General features: G+C 41.8%; 2 protein-coding genes across 3 annotated transcripts; both read left to right on the forward strand.

The window, feature by feature from the left end:
- Nucleotides 1–202: 202 nt before the first annotated feature.
- Nucleotides 203–6938, forward strand: LOC112572790 (ras-like GTP-binding protein Rho1). Its single transcript, XM_025252679.1, is given in 4 exon segments — nt 203–313; nt 316–383; nt 612–988; nt 6182–6938. Coding segments are annotated over 4 exon segments (957 nt in total). The 5' UTR covers nt 203–228; the 3' UTR covers nt 6609–6938.
- Nucleotides 6939–7203: 265 nt separating this feature from the next.
- LOC112572789 (rho-related GTP-binding protein RhoA-B-like) lies at nt 7204–10367 on the forward strand. 2 transcript variants are annotated; one of them, XM_025252678.1, is made up of 3 exons: nt 7204–7654; nt 8408–8554; nt 8671–10367. In XM_025252678.1, exons 2-3 carry the CDS (start codon nt 8408–8410, stop codon nt 9070–9072), a joined length of 549 nt encoding a protein of 182 aa, XP_025108463.1. In that variant the 5' UTR covers nt 7204–7654; the 3' UTR covers nt 9073–10367. The 2 variants fall into 2 exon arrangements, with proteins under 2 accessions (XP_025108463.1, XP_025108462.1); XM_025252677.1 differs by lacking the exon at nt 7204–7654 and adding an exon at nt 7662–7984 and having other exon boundaries at nt 8671–10365.
- The last annotated feature ends 2145 nt before the right edge of the window (nt 10368–12512 follow it).

Below are 12512 nucleotides of genomic sequence, written 5' to 3' on the forward strand. Positions count from 1 at the left end.
GGCTTTTTTTAAACAACCGGATTTTCCCCTTCTATTGTGTGTGTGTAGAAAGGGGTGGTGTGAGCTTTGGTGATTAGAACATTTGTGAGTGTATTCTTGCTTGTTGAAATTTTGTATGTATGCACGTGCCTACACGTATTGCTTCATTCACGTGCGTTCAAAGGTCAAATTTAACGCGAGACATATCTTGTGTGTCAGCAGGTAGTACAGTCGTAGCAACAAAGCAAGATGAATCCCATCAGGAAGAAGCTGGTAATCGTGGGTGATGGTGCCTGTGGGAAGACCTGTCTGCTGATTGTCTTCAGCAAGGACCAGTTCCGGAGGTCTATGTACCCACAGTCTTCGAAAACTATGTAGCCGACATTGAAGTCGACGGAAAACAGGTAGGATTATGCTCTAATGCTGACTCGTTATCTCACCTTTTCTGTCCTCCCAGAAGTAGAGAAAGGATCAAACAAATCTCCAAACCCAAAAGATAATCGTGAAAAGGCAGTCGCCATGACACCTACATATGTGCTAAGACTTGCTGGGAAGAGATATTTTGGTTCATAACTCAGTAGCCTAGCAGTAACCAATGCACCTTTAAAAGAATTTACACTGCTCTTCTTCAGGTGGAGCTGGCTCTGTGGGACACTGCAGGCCAGGAGGACTACGATCGATTGCGGCCCCTTTCCTACCCGGACACCCACGTCATCCTCATGTGCTTCTCCATAGACAGTCCCGACAGTTTGGAAAACATTCCAGAAAAATGGAACCCGGAAGTTAAGCACTTCTGTCCCAACGTTCCCATCATCCTCGTAGGTAACAAGAAAGACTTGCGCAATGACCCCATGACCCGAGCGGAACTAGAGAAGCTTAAGCAGACTCCTGTTAAGGCGGAAGAGGGCAAGGCCATGGCTGAGCGGATCGGAGCGGCGGCCTACGTAGAGTGCTCGGCCAGAACCAAGGATGGCGTCCGCGAGGTTTTTGAAACCGCCACCAGGGAGGCGCTGAAGAAAATCCGAGGGAAAAATGTACGAAAGTTCAAGAAGTGCAAAATTTTGTAGCTCTGACGTCATCCTGAACAATAATTGTGTGGAAACTTTAACGTCAGCTAAGATTATTGCGTAATTCTGTGACTCTGACGTCGTCCGAGAGACGAAAATTCTGTGTGACGTCGGTCAATGGCGCGCTGTTGAAAGGATGTGGGCGAGTGGGCGATTGGTCGAGCAGGCACTTGTCAGTTGTGAGCATGTTTGACAGCGTGACTGGTGTGTGCAGGTTATCTCTGGACCTTTATAACAAGGAATTGTTGTGACAGAGGTTTGACCCTGTCAGTTCCCCAAACTCCCTTCCCCTACTTTCGACTGTCTCGACTGTCGAGGGATGGTGGTGTATGTGAACGTTAAAGGTCATATGTAGATACATCTGACAAATTTCCTTCCGGTTAGGAAGAGCAACACAACATCCCTCGATTACTTCGTGGACGTCTGGATGAATCGGAGTAATACGTTATTAGACTGATATAGCCTGTGCAGATAACAGAACTTCAGTTTCACAGGGAAAAGTTTTTAATATGTTTAAAAGCTGCTAATTGAGGTGACATGCTTTAATGACGGAATGCATAATTACACTGTGGCAAATGTAAGAAAGAATCTGTTAATGTTACACTTCTATGTTTGAAGCTAGCTTGTGTCACCATGATGAAAATATTTACCAGTAATTTTTTTTGGTTTGGAAAATATTTGTAAACTCGCCCTACTCCGGAACACTCTTTCCTGTGAGAGTATCAGTCGAACGTAAAGAAATTGTAATACCTTTGTTTAAGGTCCTTTTAACCACTTCGGTGAATTTTTTCAATTTAATGACAAAGTTAATCGTTAAGATTTGGGTCTTTGCCATTGCTTAAGAAAATAGGGGTCAGTTGTGTTGCGTGTATAGTCACTTTTAGACATTAGTATTTCAAATAAGTTTTTTTCTTACGACATTTAAGCTTGTGGCACTGGCTTGTGGTAGTTTCGGCCTGAATAACTACTCACGCTTGCGAGTACACCTCGGTGCATATTTGTTTTTTTCGACTTTTCGTATACTCGAACTGTCACTGTGATACTGCTGTAGCGATCTATGCACAAAGCCGTTACTAGGCGCAGTCGTGAAAACAGAATCTGCTCATTCCAAATTTATGCTCGAAATTTGAGCACCGAGCTGTGATTGCTGGGCATCCTGAGTACCTGACATCGCAGCATGCTGCTTATGAAACTGAAACTTGAAATTTTTCACTCATGTGTATTTTTGTTTACTATTCCATACTAGCAGCTGCTCACGCGGATAAAAGGTGGAGTTTATGGTGAAAGGGAAAGAACTGTTGAAGGAATGTATAGCATGATTATCTCCCTTGATATTTTGCTTCAATATATCGACAAAAGGTATTTGTATACCTTACACTTCTGTCTGAAACTCCCTTTCCCCCAAAATAAAATGGTATAAGATGTATTACGAATGATCTTTTATCATTAGGGACGCTTAAGGTTTCTGGATAGATAAGCAAAAGTACTGACTCATCGAGGTTCCTAGTGAAGAAGTGTTTTTGCAGACAATAGAGCTCGATGACATTCAGTTTTTCAGAAACTTGTGTGTAGATTCAGGACACTGGCCGTTCAATAAAAGTATTTTTTGTCAGTATTAGAAACACTTGCGCTCAGAAATATAAACTGGTATTAGTGTGCAACATGAACGAGGGCCTGGATGACTTGATTTCTGGGTCAAGGCAACTGCGAAGACCCAGATATACTAGAGAGCTGAGACAAAAACAGTTTGCATTATAACTAGAAACGTTTTCTCACTGGATCCATGTCTGCCCTCCGATTATCCTTTTCTAAAACATATATTTTTTCATAATACAGAGTTTAATTCCCTTCCTTGTCAAACTGTCTCAGTCCGCCATTCTCTAACCTTTGCCATGTTAAAGCATGTGTTTTGCTGTGCTCTGTATTTTGTTATGCACGAAATCTTTATTTTAATTTATTTTTGAGCTAATTTTCAAGCCATCATTGACCGTGAAAATGCATTTACTACTGCGTTTGTATACTAAAATTTTGCGCATTAATAAACCAGTAAAATTGACTGAGTTAAGAATTTTAGTATTTTGCAGTAATCATTTCATCCATTTTTTATTTTAAAAAATTATTTATACAAGTGAATAAATGTATGTCTTTGGTCGTTTGTGAATAAATTTCTCTAATTTATTGGAGTGTTGTGCTCTTTGCTTAAAAATATAAATTCATGTCTGTCTGCCTATGATTACATCGTATCGACAGAAGCAAAAATAATCTCTTTGGTATTCTCATTCCCGACATCAGAGACCTACATCTACAATTGCATCGCGCATCTGTACACCGCTTTATCCCCACAGAGCGATATACAGTAAGGATTGGCTGCTTTGGGTTCAGGGTAGGCATCAAATGCACCTGTCCTCAACCACGAGCGAGCACACAAGCAGCACACGTTGGTGAATCCTTGTTTTGAAAGGGGAGGGTTAGGTTACATTTGTTGGCCATGCTTGTTGTTATCTTGCTTTGCTCCAGGGTTGAGATCAGTGCTTCTCTTGCAGTTACTTGATCTTGACCTGGAAGTGTGCAATGTGTTGAAATGCTTGTGAAAGGTCAAAGGTGAAAGTGTTGGGTGCCATGTGCTATGTGGTTTTGTTTGTTTTCTTTCTTTCTTTGTCCCGCAATCATCTGTATATTAATGTTTGTGGTGTGTATATATATATTATGAAATAAAAAAAAAATAATAAACTACAATTCTTAAAATATATTTTTGGAAAAGACGACAGAAAACGTACAGCACACAGACAGGATGGAAGAAACCGATGCAACCGGGGAAAACCACCGACTGTAAAGAGGGACGTGTGTGTGAGTGTATATATATATACCGTGCCCTAAATATTGTTTGCAAGGCTTGGTCGTATTTTAAGGAAATGTCAGGACATGAACAGAGTAGTTAGAAGAAATCCAGTCGTCAGTAAGAGAAGAGAGAACCTCTTTATAAGGGTGAGTATGACGAGTGGTTCCTGTTACAAAAACACTGTCGCTTCTGTTAGCGTGTGACTCAACGACAAAATGTTTGGCAGGAAAAAGATTCACTACCAAGCTCTTGTTTCTAACGAATTTTCTAAAACAAAATAAAATAAAAAAAAAACTGGGGCGTCTTGCTCCTCACTTTGGAAGGCTGACCATATTTTCCTTGAATAAAAACACTCTTAATTCATGTCTATGCCTTCTTTGGTTGTTGTCTGCGTACAACACCGGCACGCACTCGTCAATATGCTCCGGGGTTACGCGAAGCTGGGGAAGTGTAATGAGAATGCAGATGTCTGAGGTCACCCTGCACACATCAGTGAGTCTGTCACAAAGGAAGTCCTTGACAAAGACCCAGCTATGGCGAACACACAAGGCACAGTATGTATGGCTCTCTTATTCTTCGTAGCTCATTCTGTTTGTCACATCTTCAAAGTAATAGTTTGTCCATATTTATAATTCATGCGCCAAAATATGAAAAATAGGCTACTCTTTCATGCTTTTTCTATCAGCTACCCCCGTTAGTTTAGCTTATTATGTGAGAAGTTACATGATCGAGTGTTTTGTGTGTTAAAAGAGAAAGTAGCCCTTGATTAGTTTAGTAGGCTCGTTCATGTTGTAAGGAAGGTGTAGTGGTGAAGGATCATGAAAGAGATGTTAGATGTAAGTACGGATATCAACAATTTTTCATAAATTAATTAAAAAATAGTCTTGTAAAGATTGGGGTACAGGGTAACTGTTTCACCTGCGCAGTACCAAACAGACATGCTTATCTCAACAAATTTGATTCGTGTCCTGCTAGCGAGTAAAGCTTCGTCTTAAATTACAGATAAATTAATCCTTTCCTTAGTTTGTTTCTGAGAAACCGCTCAAGAGACCTGGGATGGAGTAGAACATGTAGCTGCAGTCACAGTGTAATGTCTAAGCTCCATGATTACACATTGACAATTGATTTCACCCGACCTTTACTACATCGTATCGGGAGAACGACACACGTATCAGTATGTTGTGTGTGTGGATCTGTGTGTGTGTGTGCGCATGCGTCCATTGTGATCTACTTGCTCAACATTGAAAGCGAAAAGATCAAGGTTGTGATTTACGATATACACTGGTGCAGAATACTAACACAAAAAAAGCTGTCTGATATTTTAAAGGAAAACGTTACATGGACATCACGAAGACGTCCTTCGAAAATTTAAATAAAATAATTGGTTGCTTGAAGACATAAATAACTCTAACTCTTACAGTAATTTACTGTTGTAGTCTTGAAATGTCAGAATGTGTCTTTGGCTGGTGACAGTTACTCGGGAGGACCATCACACGGAAGAAACTGGTGATGGTGGGCGATGGTGCGTGTGGGAAGACATGTCTGCTCATCGTCTTCAGCAAGGACCAGTTCCCGGAAGTGCATGTGCCGACTATTTTTGAAACTTATGTCGCCGACATTGAAAGTGGATAACAAACAGGTACATTGTTCTATGTAATTCATCTATTTAAAAGTGCACAGATACACTTGTATTAGTTGTATACAGAAAAGGATATGACTAGTTGCTTGGATGTTACACTGACTTCATTGTTTTCTTAAACGTTGAGCTGTATAGCTATAGTGCCAAAGCAGCTACAAAGACCTTATATAAATAAGATTTCTTAGTTCGGGGAATCTTGTGTGTTGGGGGAACAGTGTTCGTGCGTGCATGCATGCATATTCTTTTGTTTCCTCGTCTCTTAATCTACTGTCTGTGTATTATATTGCAGTAAACAAAGCTAAACTCATACAACTAATGTAAAAATAAAAGCTATGCAGCAGGAACAAAACTAGAATTTTAAAGCCTCTAAAGTCATTTCATTAAATAAACTAGGAAAAAAATAATTATATGGACAGAAGAGTATCAAAGTACATCCAATAGCAAATGTACATACCCAAACAAGAAGAAAAATTGTATATCATATGATATCATATACTCTTGCATGTAACAGTGCAACCACTAAAGCCCACAGTAGTGAATGTGCGACATCGACCATGACCGAGCAAAGGGAGATAACCGCTTGCCAGACTGAATGCTAATAAGTAAATCAGCCGAGTTAACGGTCTTTAGAATATTAAATCGTTGAGTTCTCTGTCTCCTTCAGGTGGAACTGGTTCTTTGGGACACGGCAGGCCAGGAGGACTATGACCGGTACCTTTACTACAAATCGGAAACCGACGTCATCGTCATATGCTTCTCCATCAACAACCCCGACAGCTTGGTTAACGTCTTGGAAAAGTGGAACCCTGAAGCGAAGCAGTTCTGTCCACGAATTCCCATCATCCTCGTGGGCAATCAGAAGGACTTGCGCGACGACCCCATGACGATACGAAAGCTAAAGAGAAGGAACTTGACCCCTGTGCGGAAGGAGGAGGGCGAGGCCATGGCCAAAACCATCGGTGCGGTGGCTTACGTGGAATGTTCGGCGAAGAACAAAGATGGCGTCCAAAAGGTCTTTGAAGCTGCCACCAGGGCGGCGCTACGTGGTCAACGGCGAGGCAACCGAAGATGTGCAATTTCGTGATTGTTACAAAGTCTAGCGAATAGCGATGCTGTGGGGACAAGGGGACAATATGGCGGTGGTTTCAAAGACAAGCCTGACTGCCACACTTTTTTTTTCGAGTGTTTGGACTTGTGTTCAGCACGGGATGCTGACGGTCATCAGAATGGACTACAACATATTGTTGTGACAAACTAGCGATGTTAGTAACTGTTTAACTCACAGTATCCATTGCAATCAAAATCGAGCTTTTCTGTAAACGAGGTTATTAATGTATTTGTATACCGGAAAAACAGTGTTCCTGATCAAATATTAAAGTGTGACTCAACTCAGTTTTCGAAGTATTTATGGTTAATTATAGTCACATTTTGTATGAAAACTGCCATTAGATATTTTACTAGGAGTTTATCAAGTTAGTACTCGGAAGTTTGATGTTTCGGAAGCTGACAAAACGCTTCACGCTGATTATCAACAAAATTATTTGTTGTCATTACTCAGAGTCACGTGACGAGTGTTCAGCTCTATTAACCTGTGGCACTGATTGAAGACCACAGTAATGTTTCTCACAGCAGAGCTAAGCAAATGTATCACGGACAATGATTTTGGATACACTGTTTCTCTCTTCACTGTCTCTCTTTTGAACAGTCACATTTTCTTGCTCTCTCTCTCTCTCACAAGAACGCACGCACCCGCGCACATAATACCTACATGTGTGTCAACGACAACCTCGAAAATGATGATTATTTTACTGTTTTATTGTCATTCCATACGCTTCCCACTTATCTATTCGTATTAATAGGGGCATACATTTGAAAGACCTCGCTACCTAAAGGACATTTTCACATGATCTTTTGGTCTGATCTGCTCAGTATAACTGTGAACAGGCTGAGATGTTCTCCTGTTTAAAACCTCTTACCTCTACCCCGACATAATCTTGGAATAACATTTACAGCCACGTGATAAAATATGTTTACGTCACGAGATAGGATACAGGCCAAAGGTCATCCTATGGATAGAATGACTCAGTCGAAACTAAGCCTGATGACTACAGCCCGGGTACTCCAGTCTGTGTATGTAACTCTCTTTACATTAGAAATCATACAATATTTCTAAAGTCTTGTTTGGCACACTTTCTGTTTCCTTCTTATTTACACTAAGTATATGCATACTTGAAATTACTTGTAAACGACTTGGTGGCTGAATGTGTATAATTATTGCATTTATAACTCGGCTGTATATGTCAAATTATAATATTTATTATAATAATCCCTAGGTTTTCGTGTGGACTGGCAAAGTTAAATAACATCTAACAAAGTAAAATAACATATACTCATTCATCAGGCGAACAAATTTTATTGGATGCTTACAACGAAGCCTGCACATTCCTTCTAATCGTCATGGTAACACAGTCATGTTGCTTCCTTTAGTCTTGTAATTCAACGAGTAAAAGTGGATAAATAGCTCTAACAATTCAGGTGGAAAACTTTTAAGTGTAATCTCCCATTTTAGTCATGTGATCTTGTGTTTTGGCTGCACGACCTACATAGATGAGTGGTGCTTGTGAACTCGACCCGGAGTGTAGAGATTATATCTCTTACATACCTCTTACACATCGCACTCTAGGTTCCCCTCTCACACATAATTTCTGCTGTGTTTACAGGTATTTATATCAGACCCACAAAGGTCTTAAAAACTTATATAACGACTTTGAATATTTACTTTATTTGTGGAAAACGTGTTTGTTGATATTTTAAGCTTTCCTTAGCTTATAACTAATATTTTGTTGTTTACAATTAACGTTTACTGCCAGATCATGATTCCAGATGAAACTTCTGGTTGTTGGCGACCCTGACTGCGGTAAAACTTCTCTGGTGGTCGTCTTTGCGGATGGAAGGTTTCCAGAAAATTATGTACCCAAGGCTCTTGACAACAAGGTCGCAAACATTAAAGTGGATTCCGAAATCAAAGAAGTACTAGGTCTTCAAAATTAAAAAAAAAATATTGTATTTAGGGGCTTACTGTTTTTGATTGTAGTAGTAATAATAATAAGACGATGATGATGATGATGATGTCCGTTTTTTTCCAGCTGACACTATGGGACACACCCGGAGGCGAGATATTTGACTGCCAACGTGAATATCTTTGCGGAGGGACTGACGTCATCCTCATGTGTTTTTCTATCAGCCATCCAGACAGCCTGCAGAACATTCCAGATAAATGGAATCCAAAGATGCAGCACTTCTGTTCCGGAGTTCCCATCATCCTGGTGGGAAACAAGAAGGACTTGCGCGACGACCCCGTGACCCGAGCTGACCTAGTGAGTTCAGAGAAGGGCAAGGCCATGGCTGAGCGGATCGGGGCGGCGGCCTACGTAGAGTGCTCGGCCAAAACTAATGAAGGCGTCCACGAGGTGTTGAAGACTGCTGTCAGAGTAACACACAAGGCCCGTGAGAAAAGAAGGCGAAAGAACACATGCTTGTTGTGCTGACTTACATCAAGGACAGACACAAGACGTGACGACAGCGTCGAGAAGTCATCACTCTTCAATAGTTTAATTTTTATATGTTACTCTATTAATGGCACCTGTCCATCCTTTATTGTCTCATATGGGCGCGAAGCACAGCTAAGCCACATTATTCTCGCGGCACTGACTACAAGAATGAGGTTATTGTCTGTGAACAAAAAAAAAAAAAAAAAAAAAAAAAGAAAGAAAGAAAGAAAAATTATTTACTAATCTAACTCAGGTTTTTTTTTCCAAGTGCCCTCTCACCTCCAGACCTCACCAAGCCTGATTATAACCTGATTAAAAACTATCGGACTGTAACGGTTCAATTTGCGCAATGGAATATTCGGCGGAAGGTCTCGTCTTTGTATATAACTTTTAGCATCTGAACCTCCTAAGTGCTGTGCTGAGCTTTTTAGTGCCCCCTCTCCACCTTCCCCTCCTCCATTCGATCCTCCCTCCCACAAAGACACACGGACAACGGACGTCCTCCCTCTGTGTTGCTAATCAGTGGAGCACTCGTCCTCATCACATTCGCCACTCGGACTACAAGGCTACATTCAAACCTTCTCTGAAAACATGTCTGTTCACAAAGTACTTTCCCTGAATTACTTAACTCCCTGGCAATACTCTCTGCCATGCTAACCATCATGTGACGACTCCATCTGACACTGTTTATAGTATCTACATCCCTTCATACCTTCATCCACTGCTTTACCTTCTACTTTTGTTCCTCATGTTTATGTTGTTCAATATGTCTATACTTACCTCACTGTTTACTTTCATGTATCATTATTGGGCTGCACAGACAGTTCGATCTATTTTGGTCGTGATGCTCCGCGTTAATAAGCTCCCATTATCATTATTATTAAACAACTGGCAAAGAATAAACTGATGCAAGGGACGTAAGCCACATAAAAAAAGGTAGCGCGTGTTATCTCCCATTTCTGTGTGTTTCGGTAGTTACGCTATCCGCTATCAAAGCTGCTTTCTTCATACAGATATAAACAATTAAATCTATAAAAATAAAAAAATGTTAGTTTTAAACTGTTTATTTTAATGTGTCTGTTTTTGTTATCTTTAACAAGATGAATCCTGATGTAACTTTTACTACACAAATATATCACACAGGAAAGTTAAAGCATGCACGAGGTGACTTTTTCTGCTCATTTAGTCTTCTAGTCTTTCCGTTTCCATATTTCTATTGAAAGAAGTTACGTTTACACCAGATACATTGATGCATTTAATTCTAATTTTTTTCTATTTTCGATATCAAATCGGTCATTAGCATTGATTGTGAAAGGGATGTCCGTCACTGACAACACTGGTTTTCAGTTGTAATAAATAAAAACACACACACATGCACATGCACACGCGCACAGAGAGAAAGAGAGAGAGAGAGACAGAAAGAGAGAAAAGAGAGAAAGAGAGAGAGAGAGAGAATAAAAAGATACAAACATCAAACATGAAAAGACATTTCAATTGTGTTCGATAAAATCTTTATCAGGATTCTTCATGTTTCTATTCACCCCCAGTGGGGCAAAGGGCCGCAACCAACTTTATCAGAATCACACAGCATAATTTGCTTGCGGGTGTGTGGGGCGGTCTGGGTAGACAAGTGGGGGGGTGGCAGTAAGTAGGATAGCAGAGACCGATAAGACCAGGGGTGGGCAATTAATTTTCCCAAGGGGCCGGATGAGAAACTGGGATGGTCTAGACTAATATAGTTAACTCAGTTTTACCCAATACTGTATATATAGTATATTTACTGGTGGGCGGCCAGCGGGCGGGCCGGTCAGAGACAGGAGGCGGGCCGGATCCGGCCCGCGGGCCGGATCCGGCCCGCGGGCCGGCGTTTGCCCAGGTCTGGATAAGACGAACCGCATGGGCTAACACGTGACGAGGTAATGGTAAAGAATGGGTTTATTCCACAGGATGGCACAGAAAAAGATGAACAATATTTCTCATTATATCCTAGAGACATTAATGAATCTAATAATGGACGACCTATACGCACCAACAGGGCCGCCGAGAGCCAGCCCGGGCCCTGGGACAGACCTCTCCGGGCCCCTTGTACTTGTAATCGTAAATTATTTTCCCAGTATATAATGTATGTTTACAATTCGAATCTCAATATCTACACTCAAACTCAACTTCTGCATGTGTAATGCTTGGGTGTTCTGTCCTTAGACCTTTCTTTAAAAGAAAAAGAAAAGGAGAAGAAGAAGAAAAAAATCCACTGACCAAGGCCGGGCCCCCTTGACAGCCGCGGGCCCGGGTACACCAGACCCCCCTGTCCCCCCATCTCGAGCGGGTGAAGGCGGGGTGGGTGGGTCGGCCTAGCTTTACCACTGGGCAAGAGCACCACTTTCTTATCTTCCACTCTACGTGTTTTCCTCTGTTACAAGATGAAAACAGCATCTGGACAGTCAATAAAACCAGTCCATGTCCAAAGAATTTCACACTCCTTTCCGACCATTGATAGCTTCAGGAGGATGCTACGTCTGTTTCATCTCTAACGCCAGCTTAACATGAATCTCAAGACCATGCAAAGAGGACAATACTTATGAGAAAGTACGCTTGGGTTAGAGAACCTTAAGCAAGGCTGATGTATTTTTCTAAAAGGTGTAAATTTAAGAAAAAAATCGAAAGCCTTCCACTGGCAGACGGTGCTGTCATGGGTAGCTGGCTGGAAGACAGGGTTAGGGGATTCTGGCATGGCACCTCCCCCATCGCCGGGCCAGAGCACCGCCCTGGCTGGAAGACAGGGTTAGGGGACTCTGGCATGGCACCTCCCCATCGCCGGGCCAGAGCACCGCCCTGGCTGGAAGACAGGGTTAGGGGACTCTGGCATGGCACCTCCCCCATCGCCGGGCCAGAGCACCGCCCTGGCTGGAAGACAGGGTTAGGGGACTCTGGCATGGCACCTCCCCCATCGCCGGCCTGTTGGCCTGTTGGCCTGTTGGCCTGTTGGCCTGTTGGCCTGTTGGCCTGTTGGCCTGTTGGCCTGTTGGCCTGTTGGCCTGTTGGCCTGTTGGCCTGTTGGCCTGTTGGCCTGTTGGCCTGTTGGCCTGTTGGCCTGTTGGCCTGTTGGCCTGTTGGCCTGTTGGCCTGTTCGCTGTTATCAACAACAATCATTATCAACTGTGAGCAACAACCAACAACCTTTATCATCTATATTCATCATCAGTCATCAACAATAATCATCATCAGCTATCATCAACAACTATCAACAATTAGCAAGAACCATCAACAATAATTAACAAGTAACAATAGTTCTATCTATTATCTTCCTCCTTCTATACAATTCTATCAGCTTTCGCTATCCTGGCTATTTGTAAGTCTGCTTGTTTGTTTGCTCTACTTTCTACATTTCAATATTCACACTGGATACTCTGCATTATGTATGTAGTCAGAGCTTTACC

This window comes from Pomacea canaliculata, linkage group LG9 (genome assembly GCF_003073045.1).
Source record: "Pomacea canaliculata isolate SZHN2017 linkage group LG9, ASM307304v1, whole genome shotgun sequence".
Taxonomy (NCBI): domain Eukaryota; kingdom Metazoa; phylum Mollusca; class Gastropoda; order Architaenioglossa; family Ampullariidae; genus Pomacea; species Pomacea canaliculata.